Raw genomic sequence first — 25,090 nt, 5'->3', positions numbered from 1 at the left:
GTTGAGTAGCCCAACCCTCATGGCCTTCCATAAAACCCCCTTTTCTCCTGGAAGCTCTCTTTTCTCTCTCTCTCTCTTTTTTCTTTTGAGAAAATCTAGATATTCCCTGGTAATAGGGAACATGCACGCTATATTATGTAATATTTTTTTCTTCTCATGATCTTGCTTTTATTCCTGTTTCAATCGTTCTTATTTACTTTTGATAGTATATTTTAACTGTGGATTTTATTGTATGCTGTGCAGAGCCACTTCATGTGAGTTGGGTGGCTGTATAAATTTGTCAAATAAATAAATAGCGTCTTGTCAGTTAAGAAATTGAAGGCACGAGAGGAGCATCTTTTTGGGGGCTGTGCTTAGGGCAGTCTGATGCAGAGCCATTGTTGTACTGTGTTCAGCTATAATTTTTCAGTCTGAGCTGTATCCATCTAATGGTACTATAGTCCAGTCCACATTTTGCCATCTTCTTTTATGGGAGTCTTTGTCAAATGTCTTGCTGAAATCAAGGTGGGCAGCAGTGGTGGGATTCAAAATTTTTTACTACCGGTTCTGCGGGCGTAGCTTGGTGGGTGTGGTGTGGCTTGGCGGGCTTGGCTTGGTGGGCATGGCAGGGGAAGGATACTGTAAAATCTCGATTTCGTCCCCACTCCTGGGGGAAGGTTACTGCCAAATCTCCATTCCCTCCCCACTCCTGGGGGAAGATTACTGCAAAATCCCCATTCCCACCCCACTAACCTGCTTTCCAGCTCCATTCTCCTGTGCAGGCAAGAAAAGAAGACCCAGCCGATCAGCTGTGATTCAGGAGGCAGAGAATAGATGGGGGTGGGGCCAGTCAGAGGTTGTATTTGCCAGTTGTCCGAACTCAAAATTTCCGCTACCGGTTCTCCAGAACTGGCCAGAACCTGCTGAATACCACGTCTGGTGGGCAGTGTCCATCATACTATCACCTAACTGATCATTTATCCAAAAAAGGAGAGGTTGATTAGCCTTTTAATATTTTTCATAAATCCATGCTGGCTACCTCCAAGCAGTATATTATTTTCTAAATGCTCACAAACCAATTGTTTAATCATCTGTTCCAGAGTTTTGTCTAGCATTGACAACAGGTATTACCATAGTTTGTATTTATCTGAGTCTTCTCTTTTAAAGATAAGAACATTTAACCTCCTGTCCTCTGATACTATTCCCAGCCTTTTATTATTTCTCAAAGATCACAGAAAGGGACTTTTAAGATGACATCTACATGCTCCTTCAAACACTTGGATTTAATTGGTGTGGTCCTGGAGTCATAAAATCATTCAAGGTACCCAGTTGCCCTCTAGCCATCTCTTGAGTTGCTGCTTCTTCCTTTTCTCAATTGTTCTGCTTAAAATACAGTTCTCTTTGGGGGAGAAGGCCAAAGTAAAGCAGGACCTCTTCCTCTTCTCTGTCATGTAAGCATAACTTGCCCACCCATTCCTATTTTCTCGGTGTTACTGTATTGTCTGGGTTGTCTTTTTCTTCACAGAGATTTCCAGGACATCTTCTAAATGCATTCTCAGAAGCATGCTTTTTTATCAGAGTCCAGACTGTTTAATTTTCTTGATCCATTGATCACTACCAGTTTTCTGCCTTCTGTTCTCCTAAAAAGTGGCTCTCATATTGATCAACTATCATGAGGGGGAATGCTTTGGTCTAGGATAGAAGTGGGCAATTAATTTTCTCAAGGGGCCACATGAGAAACTGGGATTGTTGTGGATGGCGGAACCAATAGGGTTGTGAAGTTGCGTAGACATGCATGTAAATTGAAATTTGGGGAAAAAAATAGCAGTTGCCTTCAAAATAAAAGGAATGCAGTTATATTGCATGCATGACATTACACACATGCTTAGGATGGGCTTATAGTCACTCACACACTCTCAGTCCTGGAAATACAAAATAAAAGGAATGCAGTTACATTGCATACAAGGCATTACGCATATGCTTATAGTCACTCACACACTCACAGTCCTGTAAATAGGCACACTGAAATCATATTCAACCAAACACTGAAGCACAATTGGTTCTTTAGAAATCCAGTGAATTTAAAATAACAGCAAAACCTTACTGGTTACAACATACTTATTTGCTCTTTTTCACAGGCACACACACAAGATCATCCACATCTACATGGGGATGTCCTTGAAGAACACCCAGAAGTTCCAATTAGTGCAGAATGCAGCAGCCCGCATGGTTTTGTGCAGACCCTGGTGTGCGCATGTTTTACCTCTCCTGCGGGAGCTGCATTGGTTGATGATTTGCTTCCAGGTGCAATTCAAGGTGGTGGTTGTCACCTTTAAAGCCCTTCATGGCTTGGGACCAGGTTATCTGCGGAACTGTCTCTTGCCGGTAACATCTACCCGACCCATCAGAGCAGGGAGGCAGGGAATGCTGTGGGTCCCATCCCTGAGGGAGATACACCTGGTGGGACCCAGAAGAAGGGACTTCTCCATGATGGCTCCCTCTCTCTGGAACATCATTCCCCCAGAGATTAGAATGGCCCCCTCTCTAATACTCTTTCGGAAAACACTGAAGATCAGGTTCTGCCAGTGGGCCTGGGGAACCCGGAGCAGGATGGACCCCATGAAATAGCTTGTGTGATCTGTCGGCAGGGCGGGGGTGGGAGTTGAGGGGTGATTTTTTTTTCCAGATTTTGTTCTATTGTACTTTATTAATTTATTTTTCTTGTTAGCTTTTATTGGTTTTTTTTTTTAATATGGTTTTACATTCTGTAAGCCGCCTTGAGTCACCATGGGTGAATAGGTGGCAATATAAATTCAATAAATGAATGAAAGAATGAATGAATGAATAAATTTACCCATGTGCTTTTCAGCTAGACTGATAGACACTAGCCAGATGGAGGGAAATCACCAAGTCTGGATCCAAAGACAACTCAGAATGGTTGGGCTTCAGGACCCCTTCTATCCCCAGAGTCTTTGCTTTGTTGATTCTCAAGACTGGTAGCTGTTGATGGGATTTGGGGAAGGGTTGTCCATGTGTTTAGGTCCAATTGTTTTGTCTGGTTCAGGTGACATTTTTCCTTTGTTTCCTTAACAACTTTGTTTCTTCTTAACTATTCTCCCTAAGGATCTTTTCCTGGCTTCCTGGTCCACCAGCTTAAGTGCCTGCTTCATCTTTAGGCATGGCAGCTTCAGCTTCAGCATACACTTATTTGTATTTGATTTCTAATTTCCAAATGACCTCACATGGGCTGGACAGGGAGAGCCAAAAGGCAGCATGTGGCTTGAGGGCCATAAAATGCCCAGTTCTCATTTAGGAGCTACCAGTTCCTTCCTTTGCTGATTGCAAAATCAACAGTCCTTCTCTTTGCAGAGTCATAGAGTCTCTGCAGCTATTTCTTTGAGCTTGCAGCAGTTGCTTTTCATCCAGGAGTCCAGAAGCATCACCAGTGTGGAGGCCCTGAAATCTTTGAAGCTCTTAGAGAATGAGCTCTTCTTGACAGATTAGGATTTTCGGGTTAAGTTGTCCAATTTATGGTTCCTTTCACTTGGCTTTTTTCTGGAAAGCATTCACTGCATTTACTTCAGGAATTCTGAATAGTTTTTCCTCACTCCTCTTCTCATTCTTTTCAAGGAGGGGAATCAGTCTACATTTGCAGCATGTGCAGTTCTTGTTATCTTCAGAAGGAAAAATATCCCTGCATATTGTGAGAGTAATTCCTTGCATCTTCTTGTTCCTCTGATGAATATGCTACTTTCCCTTCTAAATTCATTTTTGCTCACTAGAGCATTGCAACAAAATGTTGGCAGCTGAAAAAGCTAAATCTATTCTTGCTCTATACTGACACCATTTTGTCCAAGTCATCCATCCTAGTGATATCATAGACCCAGCCAAGCTGCAAAATTGATAAACTTTTAATTCCAATGATAATATATAATCTCCTCATAACTTTGATATAGGATGTTCCCTTCCTGGATATTTGTCAGACTCTACTTCCCATGATTACAGATACACACTGTTTTATCAGATGGTAATGCTCACTTAGTGATGACTTGTTCAAAGTTATGACAACACTGTGGGAGACTTAAAACCATCCTCAAAGCTGCAGCTGTCACAGTGTGCCTGCGGACATGTAATCATGATTTGGGTGCTTGTCAGCCAACTAAGAATTACAATGGATTTAGGGTCCCATGGTTATTTTATCACCATTTGCAGGTCATTTTATCACCTGCTAGCTTCCCATAAGCAGTCAATGCAGGAGTTATAAGTCACTGCCGTCCTGCTTTTCTCCCAAACAGCCCCTAGATGGAGACCTTATACTACCCACCCCTACTCCATACTGCCTGCCTACTTGCCTGGGATGCAGTTTCAATGATATATAAGCAAGTACTTAGGGACTTCTACCTCTTTTCATATTGCAATTGATGAAGTCGTTGTATAACAACCCTCACTTAACAATAACAGCAGGGGCTTTTAGGATTGCCATGAGTGAGCAATGTGGTAATGTGACGTTGCACTTTACCTCACTTAGCACAGAAATTCTAGTCCCAATTGTCATGGTAACTCAAAGACTACCTGTATATTCTATGCTGTTACCGTGAGTTATTTGCCCTTCCTCTAAATAACTTAGTTCACTCATATATCTTGTATTGGAGCTATGAAGGAAAAGGATATGTGAACTCACATGTACTTACTAATTCCCATCCTTTTTTGTTTGTGATCCCGCTGGTCACAAACCGGTAGCAAAAACTGAGCAGAAAAAAACGGGAATCAAGCCAATGTTCATGCACATTGAAAGTAGAAAATGGGATTCCCACCCAAAGCTCTTCAGTATACAGTGAAACTTTGCACCAAACTCATTTATGCGAATGAACAGTTGAACACTCATAGAACTTGAATCCTAAGGAGGCATCCTTGCTTTATAGATACACTATTCTTTTCCAGACCCTTGACAGACTCTGAATGCGAACAAGAGAGTGTGATTTGATTTGAAGAAGTAGCCCAGATCTTTTGTCACTGATGAATTAGTAATAAGAGAAAATTCACTGTTCTTAAAAAAAACCACTTTTCATTTATAAAGTCTTGCTACTCAAAATTGTACTTTATCATTATTTTCTGTAAAAAAAAAAAAAGCTTTGAGAATTTGACATTAGTATGCTGCCAGTTCCCATCTCCAGTTTAGAAAATAACCTGTGATTTTATCTGGACACTGTTTAAATGATACTACTTTTCTGCTGAGTTACAGTCTATACCAGTGATGGCGAACCTTTTCGGCACCGAGTGCCCAAATTTTAACCGAAAACCCACTTATTTATTGTGAAGTGCCAACACGTAAGGGTGGGATCCAACCGGTGTTACAACCGGTTCGGTGAGTGCGCATTTTGCACGTGGCCGTGTGCTGTGTGCGCGGCCATGCCTGACGAGTGCTGTATGCGCGTGCACAGCGTTTGCAAGATATCATCCGCTGTGCCGCTTGGACAGCTGACAAGCACTGCGCAAAGCAGCTGAGGTTGAAAAAGCAGGAAATAAAGGACAGCCACACTAAGTACAAATAGTGGTTTTCATTTTATTCAAAGAGACTCTCCCCTTTCAGGTGGGGTAAAGTGAGGAGGGGGTTCTTGCTTAGATAACTCCCCTTTCCCATAAGAAGCAACATCTCATCTCTCTCTCTCTCCCTCTCACTTTCTCCCTCTTTTTCTTTCTCCCTTTTTCTTTCATCTCCATTTCTCCTCCTCTCTCCCTTTCTCCCTCTTTCTCCCTTTCTCCCCCTCCCTCTTTCTCCCTTTTTCTTTCATCTCCCTTTCTCCTCCCTCTCTCTGTCTCCCTTTCTCCCCCCCCCACCGCTCTGTCTCTCTCTCTGTCTCTGTCTCCCTTTATCCCTCTTTCTCCCTTTCTCCCCACTCTCTCTGTGTCTCTCTTTCTCCCTCTCTTTCTCCCTGTCTCCCAGTTCTCTGGCTACACACACTGTTGCCTGGAGATGAACCAATGGGAAAGAAGCCCTCCCCTTCTGTAGCCCTCCCCACATGGCTCCTGAACTGACACCTGTGACAAAGGGAGACTGAGAGCAGGAAGCCAAGCTTTGGATTGTGGCAGGCATTAAAGTACCTGGCAGCAGCGCTTCCTTAGCCACGACTGCCGGGCAAGAGAAAAGACATCGGGCTCCACCCCCACAAAGGGGAACAATATGTTGTGTCCCTGACTAGCTAAGTCTTCAACCTGGTCCGCATTTTGAGCGGGACCATCTTACTGTTCCCATTGGTTGGTGCCGTTTGACAGCAGACTATATAAGGAGCTGTCAAACGACATCAGCTGGGGGAGTTGGGGCTCCGGCTCCAGCCAGCCGGCTGCCAGCCCAGCTGGGCAGCCACGTTAATCTGTTACTGCTTCAAATAAAGAAACGTTATTCTTCAGCTCCTGTGTCTGCCTGGTGTGTCCGTCTAGACCAATACAACACTGGCGACGAGGGTGGGATGTCAGAAGAGACACCCAGGCAAGAAGCTAAGTCACTGAAGAAAGAGCTGAAGCCACAGAATGTCTGGAGCCGCAGACAGTCTCTGCGCGCGCCAAATTTAAAGAGCCTCCTGAGCTGAGGAAAAGAAGTCTCCTGAGCTGAGGAAAAAAAGTCTCTCTGAGCTGAGGAAAAGAAGTCTCCTGAGCTGAGGAAAAAAAGTCTCTCTGAGCTGAGGAAAAGTCTCTCTGAGCTGAGGAAAAGAAAGTCTCCCTGAGCTGAGGAGAAAGTTACTGCCTGACAGGCACTCTAGCCTCCCGTGCGAAAGGCACCCCTGTTAGCGCTACCAAAAGCGCAGAAGTCTGAAAAGCCTCCCCAGTCGAGGAACAGACGTCGCCTCAAGGCCCGTGAAGGCTGGCGAAACCCCCGTTGGCGCTACCAAAAGCGCAGAAGTCTGAAAAGCCTCCCCAGTCGAGGAACAGACGTCGCCTCAAGGCCCGTGAAGGCTGGCGAAAAAAACCCCCACCCCGTGGGCGCTACAAGAGCGCAAAAGCCTACAGCCTCTAGCAGAGGTCCAGATTTCGCCTCAAGGCCGTGAAGGCCGGCGAGACTACACTTCCACCCCCCCCACCGATCCGGCCGCTGTTACCGTCGCTGCCGCCGCCGCGCGACCCCGACAGCCGCTCCCGCCAAGGACGCCGAGCGCCTCCGCTGCAGCCCGCTCCCGCCGAGGACGCCGCTGCAGCCTCCGCTCTTCCGCCGCCGCCAGCGCCGCCGCTGCCGCCGCCGCGGCCTCCGCTCTTCAGCCGCCGCCGCGCCTCCGCTCTCCTGCCGCCACGCGGCCTCCGTTCTACCGCCGCTGCGGCCCGCCGCCGCCGCGCGGCCTCCGTTTCTTCTGCCGCCGCCCGTCGCGGGCCTCCACAGCCATCGCCTAGCTCCGCCGCCGCCGCGCGCATCCGCAGCCGTCGTCTCTCTCCGCAGCCGCCGCCGCGCCTCCGCTGCAGTCGCCTCCCGTCCCGGCCATCGCCGCCGCTGCCGCCTCCGCCGTGGCCGCCGACAGCCCGAGCGCCTCCTCGACTTCCACCGGCTGCCGAGCGATGGGCCTACTGCGGGTGCAGCTCTTCGTGGACCTGCTGCGTTCAGCTCCAGGCCTTTCTCCATTTTCAGGCTTTTCACCATTGTGGACATGGGTGCAGCCATTGGCTCTGCAGAGATGCAGATAATAAAAATTCTCTCTGCCCCCCCTTTCCAATGGCTCTGGGGGATGGATCCGGTATTTAGGGGAGGGGGTGTCAGGCGTTGAACAAGGAAGTTCCATGCACCACCCTCCAGGGTCTCTCCCACCTTGGCTTGTCTCCCTTGTCATTAGTACTACACTCCCCAGGGGGCGAAAGCTAGGTAGGTGGGAGGTTGGATGTTCTTGTCCCAAGGGGGGCCAGGAGAGCACAACGAGCCTCCAGCCTTAGGGTTCAGGCACCTCTGCCCTACCCCATGCAGGCAGTCACCAGACAGGTTTATTCACCATCTTATCTGGTTCCCCTTCTCAGGCTCCTGCCTTGTGACAGGTGGGGTGCCATTTTTTGTGCAAGCCACAGCTAGACCTGCCATCTCTGCAGCGTTGGTTCCAAGGCAGGCAGCTGTCAGTATTTGACCCACAACCCTTGGGATGTGGGGCCCCTACTCCGCCACAGGCGGGAGGTCACCTGGGCAGGGTTGCTTGCCACGTTTGTCAGGGTCTCCTTCCCAGGCCAGGTGCTCGTCCCTGGCCACTAGTTCAATTTCCTCACTAGTTCAATTTCCTGGTTTATACCATTGTGTTTCCAAAAGGCTGGGCAGCGCATGTCCTTAGCTAGGGGAAAGGGGTGTTGTGTCCCTGACTAGCTAAGTCTTCAACCTGGTCCGCATTTTGAGCGGGACCATCTTACTGTTCCCATTGGTTGGTGCCGTTTGACAGCAGACTATATAAGGAGCTGTCAAACGGCATCAGCTGGGGGAGTTGGGGCTCCGGCTCCAGCCAGCCGGCTGCCAGCCCAGCTGGGCAGCCACGTTAATCTGTTACTTCTTCAAATAAAGAAACGTTATTCTTCAGCTCCTGTGTCTGCCTGGTGTGTCCGTCTAGACCAATACAACACAATAGTTAAGATTTAAATGAATATTAATATTAATGATAGAATTGAATTGGTATGGATTGTTGTTCTAATTATATTATACATTTATAATTTTTTCTTTTTTTAAAATACAGTATGTAATTTTAGAAAGTGCCAAGCAGAATCCGAATGGAAGTTATGTATTATATTAAGTGTTATAATTTTAGGGGAAAGATATAAAGGCAGCATACTCCAATCAGTGATTACAGGAGAAATTTTGTTTAATGAGAAAAGATAGTAGACAGTTGAAACAGGACAAAGCATATAAGTACAATGATTTGAATTGAAATGAAATAAATAAAATAAAATTAAGAAAGTTAAAAGAGGGGAGAAGCTATATTGAAAACGTAGAATAGTAATAAGATATGGAATGGAATATAAAAATGAGCATGAACTGGAATTTGTGTCTGTACCAAGAGATGTAACCCGGGACTATGCTGCTTTCAAAAAAGATGTTTTATATCTTTATGTTTTGTTTGTTTACGTTTGTTTTCAAAAATCAATAAAAAAAAAAATTAAAAAGGGGGGGGAACAATAGTGATCACAGACAGCCCCGGCTGGCTGGGAAGAGGGATGCTCCTCCGGTCTCCCCAACTTTTCCCCCAGCCATTTCCACCTCGCTTTTCCCCTCGGCTGCAGGGCTAGCCAATCACCACGAGAATGTGGCTTCTCCTGTATGCAGAGAAGAGACGCTGAGAGACGAGGTGGGAGGGTAGAAGGGGCTTTCGGAGGGGATTAAATCGCTACCTTTCTCCATGCTCAAGGGGAGCTACTTCAGGTGACCGTGGCTTTCTCTCCTGCTTAGAGATAGAAGTCCCGCTGATCAGGATTTTTTTTGTTTGTCTCGGAGCAAAGTGATAGAGAGCTTTAAATGAGACGGGGTGACCAGGAAGGGGGAGGGCGGGGCCAACCAGTGCAGGGGTGATTTTTTCCTGCAGTCTCCCTAGCAAACCCGCATTGTGGCTGCTGCCTCCTGCCTCTGGGCATTGAGGAGGAGCAGCAGCGGGAATAGCACGGAACTCCTGAGCTGCAGGAAGTGGCTGCCAGTGATGTCCGAAGATGTTGCAAAGGGGAGGCTTGACCCCTCCCCCTCAGGAGCCTCAAAGTGCTCCCTGGCACATTTATGCAGGCCACAGAAGTCAAGCGAGGAGTCAGGGCAGGCAGGCAAGCAAGCAAGCAAGCGGCTACAATGACAACAAGCAAGGGGCAGAAACCAGAGAGCAGCCAAAGAACCATTCGGCAGCGCGTGTCACTCTGGAGGCGGGAGAGGCAGATAGGGTGGGGCGGGGCCAGCCAGTGGGACAAAAAGTTAAATGGTTCGGCTGGTTTTTTTGCAAATGGGACAGGGAAAGGCAGCATGATCTAGACCCAAAAATCAGCAGGGAGGCACGCATGCGTAGTGGAGCTGAGTTGGGCCGACCGCTCACATGCCTGCAGAGAGGGCTCTGAGTGCCACCTGTGGCACGCGTGCCCTAGGTTCGCCATCACGGGTCTATACTAATACGTTTACACATTATGATTTTAAATTATTTGAATTTGTACAATGCTTCTCAAATATTTATAACACTATATTTCTATAAATAAATAAATATTCATGTACCTTTATAGCTGCTCCTATGTGTCATATGTGTCATATGCTTCCCAACAACTTCAGGATTGTTTTGAGAACACAAATTGGGACATCTTTTACCACCCTGACCTCTAGAGGAGCACACTGCAACTGTTCTGTGCTATATCAAACACTGCACAGATACTATCACTGTGGATAAACATATTAGGATCTATCCCAATCAGAAACCCTGGATAACCAAGGAAGTCCAGCACCTCTTGTGTGACAGGACCAAGGCCTTTAAGTCCGGTGATGGAGCAAGATACAGTGTTGCCAGAGCTAATCTGAAGAAAGGTATTCGGAAGGCCAAGATTGATTAGAAGAGGAAGATTGAGGATAATTTTTATAGCAATAACATGAGGCAGGTGTGGGGAGGGATTCAACAAATTACAAACCATCAACTGACCAATGTCATCCCTGCTGAGGGGGATGCTTCATTGGCAGAGGAACTGAATCATTTCTTTGCTTGCTTTGAAGTGGAGACATCAGAGACAGATAAAATACAACTACCAGCCAATTGTAGTCCCCATCTCATTGTGCAGGAACAGGAGGTAAGCAGCATTCTGAGGGCTGTGGACCCTAGAAAGGCTGCCGGTCCTGACGGTATCTCTGGCCGAGTGCTTAAAGACTGTGCTGATCAGTTGGCTGGAGTCTTTACCAGGATCTTCTCCTTAGAGCTGCTCGGATCATCCAGAGAGTGAGAGTGAGAGAGTGGGTGATGCTTCAGTGTTCTGCTGTTGTAGGCTGAGCTAATTCTTTAGGAACGCTCCTCCTTCCGTCACATGACTCCATTGGAGCGTTCCCCCAGTTTATGCTCAGCCTCGCGCAGAGTAGGCAGTGTTTTTTCACCTCTCTTGGCCGTTTCAAGACTACAGTATTTGGATTGTTTCTCCTCTCAGGTTGTACTTAATTTATTTTAATTCCTTAGCCCTGCGCAGTAGGTTTTTGGGATTCTAAATTCCCCTGGGAGCCTTTAGCCCGGGGGGCAGGGGAAGGCTAGCCAGCTTTCCAGGCTACCCTCCCGCCATCGTTTCCTCATTGCCTTCTGCCGGTTTTTATTTACTCGCATCGATTCGCTCCGTTTCCCCCACGCCCATCCGAACGCCGTTTTTCTTCTCTGTTCGAAGGTTGCTGGACTCTCCTTTGCCTGCCTTCCCCCTGGGGACTCTGCATTGCCCTGGAGAGTTGTTTCTTGCCGCTGCTGGAGCCCTGTAAGCCCACGTAGCAGGCGGACGCCATTTTAAGTGCCGCCTCGTGGCCGGGTGCCATTTTGTTTTTCTAATCTTCCCGATCGCTGCAGCGCGCTCGGAATCGCAGCAGGACCAGCTGGCCTGCTCAGATTCCGATTAACAGCAATATTGCCTGGTTCTTTCGTTGGAGGCCAGTTTCTCTGCCTCCCTTGTTGGCTTCTTCCGCGGCCTGCCTTAGCTGGCGCGGTCTGACTCTCACCACTCCCGCCCAGTTCTGCCTGGGAAGGTAGTCTGGTTAGGCCCAGCTTTTGCCTTAGGGCCCGTGGCGTTCCTTGGTCGTCTGGACCAGCTTCCTCTTCTTCCTCTAATCACCTTCGGACAGAGAGTTTTCTAAAAAAGATCATTTATAACAATAATAAGACTAGAGGAATTTAAGAGACAGAGGAAGATCTCATATATATAAATAAGAAGGGGGGGCGTAAAAGATTTCCAAGGGCTCCCAGCCTTGTTGTAGGTTGATCCCTAGGCGCGCCAACCGCCACATATTGGTCCTTTTTTTCTTACTCAATTATCAAAAAATGGCAGAAGGCAATCCTTCCACAGGCTCTTCCTTGAAGGCCAAATCAAAGACCCACTATCTGTGCAGGCAGGCTAAGGAGCCCTCCAAAGCCTCCCAGAGGGACACCTTAAGACGCCATAAGGCGCTGGAAAAAGAGATAGATAAACGCACCAGGCAGGCAGGCTCAGTGCCTCCCATACTACCTCCTTCTACCTCTTCTCAACCCCCTCCTGTAGTCCATTCCTCACTATCCAGGCGCAGCTCGCCCTCTCAGGGTCACCAGGCTCCCGGAACACCGGCCAGACGAACTCCAGAGGCTACCTTCACGCCCACGGCCGCCGGCCTACGCCAGGAAGAACCTCTCATTCAGGTGGCTCCGGAGCAACTGAGATCCTGGATGGAGCAGGCTATCCGCCAAGGGATTGCGGAAGGGCTCCAACAGATGGGCAGGCCTGGTCTACCTCCGCTGGCCACCGAATCCGAGTCTCATTCAGTAAAATCACTCCCACTCAGATCGGAACCGCCACAGGATCAGGTACCCCATCAGGGGGAAGGTTCCCCCTCAGTAAGGGAGGAGGAGGAGGAGGCGGTAGGGGAACTAGATCCTTACAGGGAGGAGGAGGATTTTGATTTGGGGTCCCTACAATATAATGAACCCCCTTACGACATAGAACCATCAGAGGCAGAGATGTCAGAGGATGAGGGTCTCTCTCCCGACCAACCCGCCTTTGTGGGGCTTTTTAAGCCCCAACTATTCAAATCCCTCCTGTTCAAGGCCAGAAACATTTCGGGTCTAAAGACTCAGATCCCCTCTGACCCCCCCTCCTCTTACTCCGGAAGGTCCAGAGGATTCCATTTTTCAACAGCCTGTTGTGGAAGCTGAGGTCATACCAACCCCCCATCTTCCTTGACCTGGTGTCCAAACAACTAGCCTCTTCGGCGGCCCCTCCCGCCCCTCGGCTCATGATAAAAAATTCTTCAACTTAGACCCAGAGCTCTCCAACCTATTGGGTACTCCGGAGGTTGATGAGCCCATAGTGGGCCTGGCCTCTTCCTCCTCCCTCAGCGACCCCCTAGAGGCCCTGAGACCGGAGGAGAAACGATCGGAGCTGGCCTTACGCCGTGCCCACCAGTCAGACGCTTGGGCAATCAGATCGGCCACGGCTGCCTCCTTCTTTATCAGGTCATCCATTTGCTGGCTTCGCCAGCTTAAGCAACATGTCCCAGCCTCCAATGTCCGAGCCCATCAGGACATAGCCAAGATTACGGCCGCAGCCGAGTTCTCGGCCGACGCTACCTACCACTCGGTCAAATTTTCCACCCGTGCCATTTCCTCCCATGTCTCTGCCCGCCGTCTGCTCTGGCTAAAACACTGGCAGGCAGACCTCAAGAACAAGGTTAAATTGGCTTCCGCTCCCCTCATGGGAACCAAATTTTTTGGACCATCTCTGGATCCCCTTTTAGTAGAAGGAAGGAACAAGAAAAAATTCCTTCCATCCCTCACCCGCAAGTCAGAGCCAAGATCCCTGCAGCCCTTTCGGAGAGCTCCCTTTCGCCCCTATTTCCAAACCCCCTTTCCTCCCAGGTACCAAAGGCTCGGGTCGGCCTCAGGACAGGACTGACTCCTCTGACAGGCACAGAAGGGGCGGTGGCTTCAAAAGGCCCTTTCGGGGCGCGGGCAACAGGCTGTTCAGGAGCTCCAGATAAGCCACCAGATTTGATTCCCATTGGCGGGCGTCTCAAGACCTTCGCCAACCAGTGGGACTCCTCAACCTCCGACGCCTGGGTTAGGGACACCATCAGGTTTGGCCTTGCCCTTGAATTCCAATCTCTCTCCCCCCTGATTTTTTCATGCCATGCCCCCTCTCCAAGGACTACACCAAGCGCAGCCTCATGGACTCAGCAATTCAGCACCTACTTGATATACAGGCCATTCAACCCGTTCCTCCGTCTCAAAGAGGACAGGGATTTTATTCCCACTTATTTGTGGTACCCAAACACTCAGGGGGATGGAGAGCGATTTTGGATTTAAAGCGGCTTAACCGCCATCTTGTATACCGCAAATTCAAAATGAACACGCTGCAGTCCATCCTACTGGGTGTTAGGCAGGGAGACTGGTTGTCATCCATTGACCTCTCCAAGGCATATCTACACATCCCAATCCGACTCTCCCATTACAAATTTCTCCGTTTCTGCTACAATAACCTCCACTTTCAATACGTGGCTCTCCCATTCGGGTTGACCTCAGCACCCAGAACTTTCACCAAGGTCCTGGCCGCTTTAGCTGCACACCTCAGAACCCTCCCGGTGCGCCTCCACTGCTACTTGGACGATATTCTCATCCTTTCCACTTCCAGGGAACAGGCAATGAGGGATACCCAGACTACCCTATCCTCTCTCCAGGATCACGGGTTCCTCATCAGTTGGAAGAAAAGTCAATTATCTCCCTCCACCAGGATAACTCACCTGGGGACGGTGATCGACACGGTGAAGGGAAAGGTGTTTCTATCTGAGGAGAGAATTCTCAGTATCCAAAAATCTGTAACAAGTATCAGACGCCTTAAGAGGGTTTCCCTTCTGGAACTATCCCAGTTATTGGGTAAAATGGTATCTTGTCTTTCCATTATTCCCTGGGCCCGTTTCCACTCCAGATGCCTCCAGTGGTTCCTGCTCCCGTACCAAAGATCCGGATCAAGCAACTCAAAGTGCAAGGTCAGGGTTTCACCAAAGGTGCTCACCTCCCTCCTTTGGTGGAGCAAGGCGTCTATCAACAAGGGCTTGCCCCCTCAAGGAGCCCCCAAGAGTCACCGTCACCACAGACGCCAGTCTGTCCGGATGGGGCGCTCATCTCCAGTCCCTTACAGCACAGGGCAGATGGTCAGCGACGGAGAAACTATGCAACATAAACTGGTTGGAGCTTCGCGCCGTCCATCTGGCCCTCCGCAGTTTCCTCCCCCAGGTACACGGCCGCCACGTTCTCATCCTCACCGACAACATCACGGCCAAAGCCCACATCAACAAGCAGGGGGGCACTCAATCATTCCGCCTAATGAGGGAGGCCGAGCGCCTCTGTCGGTGGGCGGAGTCTCATCTACTTTCTCTCAGGGCGGACCACATCTCGGGCGCCTCCAACACTCGAGCAGACTGGTTGAGCAGGACCACCATAGACCAGTCGGAGTGGCGCCTCCACCCAGCTCTATTCAGGGAGGCGACATCCATCTTCGGGCCACCAGTGGTAGACCTGTTTGCCTCCCCCTCAATACCCACCTTCCAAGGTTCATTTCAAGATTCCCATCCCCAGGGGCGGAGGACCACAACGCTCTTCGGTGTCCATGGCCCACAGGCCTCCTTTATGCCTTCCCTCCTGGCGCTGGTGTCCTTAGTCCTTCAGAAGGTCCTTCAAGAGAGGGCGGAACTGATTCTGGTAGCACCTTATTGGCCCGTCGCCCTTGGTTCGCGGACCTCCGCAGCCTATCAGTAGCCCCCCGGAGGATCCCAGCAGACAGAATCTCCCTGTCCCAAGGTCCCCTCCTCCACCCGAACCCCCAATAGCTTCAACTAGCCGTCTGGAGGTTGAGCGGGAACGTTTGAAGAGGGAAAACCTCTCTAACAAAGTCATCGATACCATTTTAGCAGCCAGGCGACCCTCAACTACAAGGATTTACGACGCCACCTGGACCATTTTTCGTAAATGGTGTGTCAAGCTTCTTATTGACCCAACTAACCCCTCCATTGCCCAAGTGCTTGACTTTCTCCAGGAGGGTCTCAGTAAGGGGCTGTCCCCCAACACGCTAAGACGGCAGGTAGCTGCCTTGTCTACAGTCATCTCTGGTGGAGAAGGCAGTTCACTCTCTCACCATCCCCGTATTCGAGCCTTTCTGAAGGGGGCCACAAATTTGCGTCCTCCGGCCCTTCACCGGTATCCAACCTGGGACCTCAACAGGGTCCTTACCTCCCTCACAAAGCCACCCTTCGAACCCTTAAGAGAGGTTTCGCTTCAGTTCCTATCCTATAAAGTAGTTTTCCTGGTAGCGATCACTTCAGCTCGTAGGATATCAGAGATCGCTGCACTGTCTGTTAGGAAAGACCTTTGCGTCTTCCACCCCGACCGGGTGGTCCTCCGGCTTGACCCTTCTTGCCCAAGATTAATTCGGTCTTCCATAGGGCTCAAGAACTTATCCTTCCCAACTTTTGCCCCAGGCCAACTCATGAAAGGGAGAGACTCTGGCACACTCTGGACGTCAGACGTGCCTTGCGGATTTACATTAAACGTACTGAGACCTTCCGTAAGTCTGAGGCCCTGTTTGTATCCTTCCAACCAAAGTCACGGGCTCAAGGCTCCCCCAACCATTATAAGGATAAGGGATAAGGGCGGCCATTGCCAAAGCATATCAGGCTCAGGCTCTCCAGGTGCCCAGGGGTATTACGGCTCACTCCACTAGGAGCGCGGCTACGTCAGCTGCATGGGCTACCCAGGCTCCAATAATCGACATTTGCCGGGCAGCGACGTGGGCCTCCCCGTCACCCTTTATTCGGCATTATAGGATTGACAGATATGCCTCCGCTGAGGCTTCCTTCGGTAGAAGGGTTCTTCAGAGGGTTCTCAGGGAACCCGAGGGGACTGTAGACCAGATGGCGCCCCTCCCGTAGGACAGGCCCAGCTTTGGTATGTCCCACTCTCTGGATGATCCGAGCAGCTCTAAGGAGAATGGGCGTTGGTTCTTACCTGACACGCCATTTCTCTTGGAGCTGCAAGGATCATCCAGCCCCTCCTTATCTTTCACCGTCTGGTGGGGTCTTGTTTCGCCAATGATCCTTTAAGTCTAGTCAGATGAGAGCACGAATTCCTGTTTCCTCTCGTCTTCGCATAAACTGGGGGAACGCTCCAATGGAGTCACGTGACGGAAGGAGGAGTGTTCCTAAAGAATTAGCTCAGCCTACAACAGCAGAAGACTGAAGCACCACCCACTCTCTCACTCTCACTCTCTGGATGATCCGAGCAGCTCCCAGAGAAATGGCGTGTCAGGTAAGAACCAACGCCCATTCAATCGGTCTTTATCCCAGGCCACTATTCCATCTTGTTTGAAGGCTTCCACCATTGTTCCACTGCCAAAGAAGTTCCCTATCAATTACCTCAATGATTATAGACCAGTGGCACTCACTCCTATCATCATGAAGTGCTTTGAGAAATTGGTCTGCCGGCACATCATTTCTGGTCTTCTGCATACATTTGATAAACACCAGTTTGTATACAGAAGAAATAGATCTACACAGGATGCTATAGCCATCACTCTTCACACTGCTCTGACTCATCTAGAACAGCAGGGGGGCTATGTGAGGATGCTTTTTATAGATTTTACTTCTGCATTTAACACAATTCTTCCACATAGACTAGTGTCTAAACTTATGGACCTTGGCCTTTCTTATTCAATCTGCCTTTGAATTATGGATTTCTTGTCTGGCCGCTCACAGAGGGTCAGATTAGGTAATGATACCTCTTCAGCCCTTCTTCTTAACACTGGTACACCACAGGTTGCATGTTGAGTTCCTTACTCTATACTCTTTATGTGCATGACTGCATTCCCACTCACTAGTAATACTATTGCTAAATTTGCAGATGATACAACGGTGGTGGGACTTATCTCCAGGGAGGGATGAGTCTGCCTACTGAGATGAGGTGGACTGGTTGCTTTCGTGGTGTGGAAATAATAACTTGGTCCTCAACACCAATAAGACCAAGGAGCTTATAGTGGATTATAGAAGGAACAGATCAGACATCCAGCCCTTGCTTATCAATGGAGACTGAGTGGAGCAAGTGGCCAGTTTTAAGTTTCTGGGTGTTACCCTAAAAGAGGACCTGACTTGGGGTGCCCACATTGCAGCCCTGGTCAAAAGGGCCCAGCAGAGATTATACTACCTGAGACTTCTCAGAAAGCAACAACTGAATGAAAAACTGCTGGTGACCTTCTACCACTGCACCATAGAGAACATTTTTACATACTGCACCTCTGTATGGTTTGCCAATTACACAGTGGCAGATAGGAAAGCACTCCAGAGGGTTAACGTCATTGCCCAGAAGATCATGGGTTGTCCTTTTCCCTCTTTGGAAGAGCTTTATAACTCCTGCTGCCTTAAGAAAGTTCAAAACATTCTCAAAGATCCATCTCACCCTGGGAACCCTTTTTTTGAACTATTACCATCTGGCAGACAGTACAGAATAATAAAAACAAGGGCAAATAGGCTTAGAAACAGCTTCTATCCCAGGGCAGTAGCTCTTTTGAATTCTGTTGTATAGTGCAGTATTGGTGCAGTGTCGGGGGTTTTCGGTTCAATGTGTGAAGGGTAAAGACTGTGTTTGTGTTTATTTTCATGGTCATGGTCATGATGTGCACTGAAGATGGTGTTTGATTTCGTTGTATGAGGTGCAATGACAATAAAGTAAAGTAAACTAAATATGATATGGACATAACAAATAGTACAATGTAAAAAAAGGCCTGTATATAAAGGAAATCTGTTAAAAATATTTGGCCTTCCCTTTACAGCCCCATAATTGGCCTCATGATTGACCTTGCAAATGGGATATCCAGTAATAACAGGCCTTGGGACAGCTTTGGAAAAAGAGATAAATGAGTAAACAGTTGTTACCTCAGGCTTCTGTTATAATCATAAACTGCCTTAAAATCTCTTAATACTTAAACTTTTATGTGGAAAAGGATGTCTCCTTTCATTGCTGATGAAAAGAGCATGTTTGGAAAACGTACAACTTGAACTATAATCTGGTAAATTGGAAGGATGACATCCACTTCAAATGCTACTTGTTTTATTTCTTTTGTAAAATGAAGAAATCTCACCCCCACCCCACATTTCACCTTCAGTTGACTGGGACCATTGCTTTGAGTAATGATCCTCTGACTGAATGTTTTCCCAGTGCCCACACACCTAGCTTCTTCCTCCTCTCCCACTTCCCCTATTGTGAAAAAGACTCTCTTTGCAATAGTCTGTTCTTTATCAGTTCAGAGAAAAGGTTGCAAATGTTGCTTTCAAAAAGAAAAGAGAAAAGAAAAGAAAACATAATTTTTTTTAATGAATAGAATTCTTTATTTGCCGTGTAATTGGACACACAGAGAATTTGTGTCGGTGCATAAGCTCTCAGTGTACATACCACAACTGTGATAAGCCATAGATCATAAATCATAAGATATACACAACACTTGATAAATCATAATATACCAAAAGGAGAAGGTAATAGGAAAGATGAGAGGTGAGAAAAAAGTGGTGACCCTGATGACACAGATAAACCTCCAGGTTGCCTTAACGACTTGCTAAAAGAATTAAATGACCGGCTGTCTGCAAATAATATAAATCCTTCCATTCCCCAGTCAGAGCTGAAGAAGCTTCTTGGATGAGAAGTGTGGAAAGGAAACTTCACGAGGACAGTGGTGTCACCCAAGCAGGAAAAGCCCAAAGGGAACATCAAGCCAGCCATAAAACAAACTTGCATAGGAAAAGAAATCAAATAAAAGGTATTAAAGAAGCCCCTTAGACAAAAGCCCAAATAATTAAGAAAACAAGAAAAGAAAACCCTTACAAACACAAGACATGCCAAATCAGCAAAACAAACAGACAAAAGACATAAAATATATTGCAAAGGAGACAGACAGGAGATTGCCACAAAACAAATATAAGAAACCATTAAGCAAAAAAAAAAAAAAAAAAGATTAGGACGAAACCGATAATCCAATCAAACCACCCCGCAAAGTTTGCTTTCTGCACCCCGCGGAGTTTACCCTCCGGCGGAAATGAAGACAACCCCTGACAGGATTTAAAACATTAAGAAATACAAACACAAAATGAGAAAAAGGTATAAAAATCAGGGACTTACCATACAAAGGTAGCTAGCCCAGGAACGCAGACTTCTTGCTATCTCTCGCCTTCCTGAAAAATAAAAAGATCCAGCTTTCAAGCAGTTGTCTGTATCCTTGCACCGGAGCTCTCCCAGCGGAAAAATCGGATCCTCAGAAGAAAAGCATTTTGACAGCCTTTAAACAGAAGCAAAAAATCTTCAAAGAAAAACCAGAGTCCAGTTGCCTCCTGAAAAAGCACCTTTGGAACAACCATGACCTGAATGACTGAGGATCTCCATAGACAGTGTTAATTTTAATTTTATTGTTAATTTATCAATTTTTGTCAGTTTTACTCTGTATGATTAGAAATAGATAGAATTTCAACACTCTGAGAGATTAATAGGCTAGATCTGGTTCACAGCAAAATTAACCAATGCAATTTTGCATTGTTCAAATAGAAGCTGCTTCAGTCAATATTTTACCAATAATGAACCCTCATTAAATAATAAAACGAGTTAATAGTTTTTACCTTTTATCATGAATTCAAATTCAATCATTCTCCAACTGCTATAACTGCTCTGTATAAGTTCATATTGAACCAAGCACCGAGCTTTCTAAATATTCATCTAATTTCTGCTACATAAATATTGCAAAATTGTACATATTGGAAGATATAACTTATGGAAACATTTGCATAAAGTGTACATAAGTCAGGTTTTATTTAATCAAAACTGCCTGAATTAATAGCAGTAGCACTTAGACTTATATACCACTTCACAGTGCTTTACAGCCCTCTCTAAGAGGTTTACAGAGTCAGCATATTGCCCCAAACAATCTGGATCCTCCTTTTACCAACCTTGGAAGGATGGAAGGATGAGTCAACCTTGAGCTAGTCACAATCAAACTGCTGACAGAATTAGCCTGCAATACTACAGTCTGTGCCACCATAGCTCTTCTTTATTAATTCTTCTAATTAAGGAAGCTTTATCCAATATTAAGATTCCTCAGTATGCATTTCAGCTATATGGTAGTAGTCTCTTGTGATTTTGTTGTGTTTGGCAAACTTTTTCCATTCTTAATGTATAGTCTCTAGGAATAAACTGTTATCTTGAGAATGTTGACAGGTGCCTTTGGTTCACTTTTAATCTTCAGATCAGGATTAGCTTTTTTATAATGGAATGAGCAATTTCATCGTATAGATTCGGGGGAAGGGATGTAAAAGTAGTGGAGAAAGTAAAATTAGAAGTGGTATAGAAGAGGAATGAAGAATAATTGGAATACGTACACATCCATTAAAAAAAGTTCATGTTTGGATTGAGTTTTGTTTTCTTCTTGATTTTGCAGGGTGATACAAATTGATCAGGTGTAAAAGTTGTTGACTGTGAAAAGACTTAATTTCATATTTATCTTAATTGCTCAGCAATTAGAATGGGCTTTATCTTACACAAATCAAATTCACAGATTAAGTAGCTTTGCTAGCTTCTGCAGTGACAGACCAAATTTTCTTTTCTTTCTTTTCACAAAAGTAAAAGCAATTAACTATTTTCATATCTGTTTGAAGAATTCACAAGGAGCCATATTTGTCTTAACTTTGTGGTACTTTTTTGCCCCTACAATCATGAATATTTTGCTACATTAGGCCCAAGATTATGAAAGTAGTGGTTAATAGACTGGATATTTATATAGTAATTTTAGAATTCAATTAAAGTAATTTGCTTTTTTCATGTATTTTATGTTTATGTTATACTGCCACAGAATTTATCTTTTATATGAATTGAAAATAATATTCTTATAGAAAGATTTAAGTGGAATCTGTGACAAAAAATCTAAAGTTACGGATTTTCAAATAAAGGAGCTGCTGATACAGTTCTACAGAGGAATTATTGAGTCTATCATCTGCACCTCTATAACTGTCTGGTTTGGTTCTGCAACCCAACAGGACAGACACAGACTTCAGAGGGTAATTAGGACTGCAGAAAAAACAATTACTACCCATCTGCCTTCAATCGAGGACCTGTATACTGCACGAGTCAAAAAGAGGGCTGTGAAAATATTTACAGACCCCTCACATCCCGGACATAAACTGTTTCAACTCCTTCCCTCAAAATGATGCTATAGAGCACTGCACACCAGAACAACTAGACACAAGAACAGTTTTCCCCCGAAAGCCATCACTCTGCTAAACAAATAATTCCCTCAACACTGTTCAACTATTACAAAGTCTGCACTACTATTACTGTTAATCTTCTCATCACTCCTTATCACCAATCCCCTCCCACTTGTGATTGTAGGACTGTAACTTCGTCGCTTGTATACTTACGATCTATATTGACTGTTTCCTAGTATGATTTGATTGCTGATTGTATCCTATGACTATCATTAAGTGTTGTACCTTATGATTCTTGACTCTTGACGAATGTATCTTTTCTTTTATGTATACTGAGTGCATTTGCACCAAGACAAATTTATTGTGTGTCCAATCACACTTGGCCAATAAAATACTCTATTCTATTCTATAAAGCCTTCATAAAGTATGTATTGAAGTATGCATCTTTGTATTTAATTGCAGCTGTAATTTTTTTATTATTTTTTATTATTAAATTTATTTGTGTCTCATCTCATTTCTAAGCTATTCCGGGTGACTTACAGCATAAAAAACATAATCTTGAGATGTGTTCATATTGTCCCCTAGTGTCATTATTTACCTAAATTGCAAATGATTTTTAAAACTATGTGGATGAATTCCTTGAAATTTACCTCTTTCCGAAATATATTAAAATTGTAAACTCTCAAGATATGAAAAACTACTTAGAAAAAATAGCAGTGCACTATTAGCAGTAATACTTTTAGCAAGACTAATGCAAAATAGAAAAAAATGATAATATATCATTGATATATTTCAGAATTGGCTAAACATATTTACAGAGTTCTCACTTTAGCCTTTTAAGTGCTAGCTCAGTAGTTTTCTTCAAATTATATGCATTTCTTTTAAATAATGAGTTTTTATACCAAAGACAAACGAGATAGGCTTATGGGCTGATCCAGCAGAACTCATTCTGCTTTAGAATTCAGTTACATAGAGTTGGGATTTATTGAATGACTTCCCACTGTGAGATTATGATGAGTAATCCCTAATCCTGGGTCCATTTTCTAGTTGCATATATTGTTGGATGTGTGTACCTAGCTGTTCTTTGCGTTTGTCCTGGAAACCAGCAACGTCCTGCAAACGCTGAAGAAGCTTCTTGGATGAGAAGTGAAACATCTTCAAAGAAAAACCAGAAAGTCCAGTTCCCTCTTAAAAAAGCACCTTTGGAAGAACCATGACCCGAATGACTGAGAATCTCTATAGACATTTAGTCCTGCAAAAGGGTTTACAGATCCTTGTGGTATATTTCCTTTGGTATAGGATGTTTGGAGTCTTTGCGTTGCTACCCTCTAGTGGCCGTCACGCCTTATTGCAGCGACAGCAATAAAAGAGTGGGTGAGGCAAAAGAGGGAAGCAGAGAGAAATCAATGCACAGAGAAATCGAGACTGGAAAGAAGAAGGGAGGAGTCGCTTCATCAGCCATTCTTGTCTTACAGGGACCCAGCTGTCACTGGGAAAGGAGGAGGGAGGTAGAGAGAAAGAGAATTTTACTATTGTGTGAATCAAGAGGGAGGGGGCGGAACAGGGAGGAAAAAGAGAAAAGTGAGGAACAGCATTTGTTCTACCTGAGCTCGAGCTTTTTTGCAAGCTAGTGCTGCTTCTGAATTGGAAAGTAGGAGCCGGCACTGCTGCTGCTACAACAACAGCCACACATCATGTCTGGTTACCAGGGCAAGAAGAATATCCCCAGGATAACTGTAAGTGACTTAACCTCTCCTGTCCTCTCTTCTTGCTTTCGTTGTGCATTCTTTTTGTATTTGCTACCGTTCGTGTCAGCAATATGGCCAGCCGCGTTGCTTCATAGGTGCTAGAATGTGTTTTAGTAGGAATAAGGAGGTAGCCGGTTAGCATACAGAAAAGGAAGGGAGTGTTTGCAGGAATGGCCCCCAAGTAAACAAATGGGGGGTTTCTGTTAATCTGCGCAAGTGAGATGATTGTAAGGATTTCATTTTGAGTTCTGACATATTTATTAAAATGTAGGGTGCTTATGAAAAGCACTGTTGTTTATTTGCAATACAGACTTAAACTGTTCTGATCAGCTAAAGCCCCCCCCCCCTACTTCCTGTTGTCCAAAGTGTCTACAAGCATAGTGAAAACATTCTATTTACAAACTTACATAGGGGAAGTAGATATTCAGTTTGAGATCCTATTTTTTGGGGAGGAGTCGAGCTGAAGGTTAAGCCAAACGTTTGATCCTTCCTCACTTTATGTCATTTTATTTATTTTTCGTTTTGTTTTCATTTTTTAAAGAAGATGCTGTTATCTGCAAGCTGTCTGCGGCATGTTTTTATTTCTTGCAAATTTGGGTGCGTCATGTGCTTTGACTACCAAAGAGGGAAAAAAGGAATTGGTTCTTTTATAAAAAGAGAGTCAGATTTATGAACTAATAAAAGGAATGTTCATTTATAATATAATGTTTGCTAATCTAAAGAAAAATATATTCGCTGTAAAGCAAGGAAGAGAGACTGTGAAATATTGCAGCATTTTGCATCTTTCTTGGCGTGTGCTCTGCAGATGCCTTTCCAGTAGATTCATACTCCACCCTGACTTATTGTTGATGCAATGAAACGCCTTGCACTGGGGGTACCCCCTTGGTTTTTAATAGGCCTGGGCTTTTTTGTTACTGGCTTCTGATACAAGGAGTGCAGCTGTACTTTGTCTCTAATGCATCTTAATGAAATCTTTTGTGGGATGGGATATGCATTGGGGGAATAGATGGCTACTCCATCTTTGTAGCAAACAAAGGAAGCACAATGAAACACACACACACACAACATACACTTGACTGAAAGCTTAACATCTACATATAATTTTCCTGGAAAAAATGTTTTTGGTTAAAAGTCACCAATTTTCTGTTAATCGAGTGCCTTGTTTTTTTTAGTTTAAAAGCATCGTTACACAAGTTGCAGATTTATTTTGTAGTGAGTGAAGCATGTTTTTCCCCTGTGATCTTATATAACTGAATTACTTAATAAAATATGACATTTTAGCTTGTTTGTCCCATAAAATAGGATTCTCCTAGAATCTATTGCGTTGGGGTTGGGGTGGTTTTGTTTGTTTATTTTAACATGCAATCATATCGAGGATCCCAGTCCCTAGTTATTTCAAGAAAGCATAACATCTTCACTCATAGTTCTTCGATTATGTTTTAAACATAATTGATTTATTACC

At 45.6% G+C, this 25,090-nt stretch overlaps 1 protein-coding gene across 2 annotated transcripts in view; it reads left to right on the top strand.

Annotated features, from left to right (window-relative positions):
* The window catches only part of DPYSL3 (dihydropyrimidinase like 3), a 73,392-nt gene that overhangs the window by 11,724 nt on the left and 36,578 nt on the right, over nucleotides 1-25,090 (top strand). Inside the window, exon 1 of one of the 2 annotated variants that reach the window (XM_026688074.2) lies at nucleotides 23,294-23,616. The exons of the other annotated variant lie outside the window; for it this stretch is intronic. Within the exon in view, the coding sequence (XP_026543859.1) occupies nucleotides 23,575-23,616 (42 nt within the window). The 5' untranslated portion in view covers nucleotides 23,294-23,574. Of the gene's footprint in view, nucleotides 1-23,293; nucleotides 23,617-25,090 lie in introns of those variants that run through there. 2 annotated transcript variants of the gene reach the window in all.

Source organism: Notechis scutatus, chromosome 2 (genome assembly GCF_049901735.1).
Source record: "Notechis scutatus isolate UNSWTSFEM ecotype Mainland chromosome 2, rNotScu1.2, whole genome shotgun sequence".
In the NCBI taxonomy this organism is placed as follows: Eukaryota; Metazoa; Chordata; class Lepidosauria; order Squamata; family Elapidae; genus Notechis; species Notechis scutatus.
Note: the sequence above shows the minus strand (reverse complement) of the source record. Positions and strands in the feature narration are given on the sequence as shown.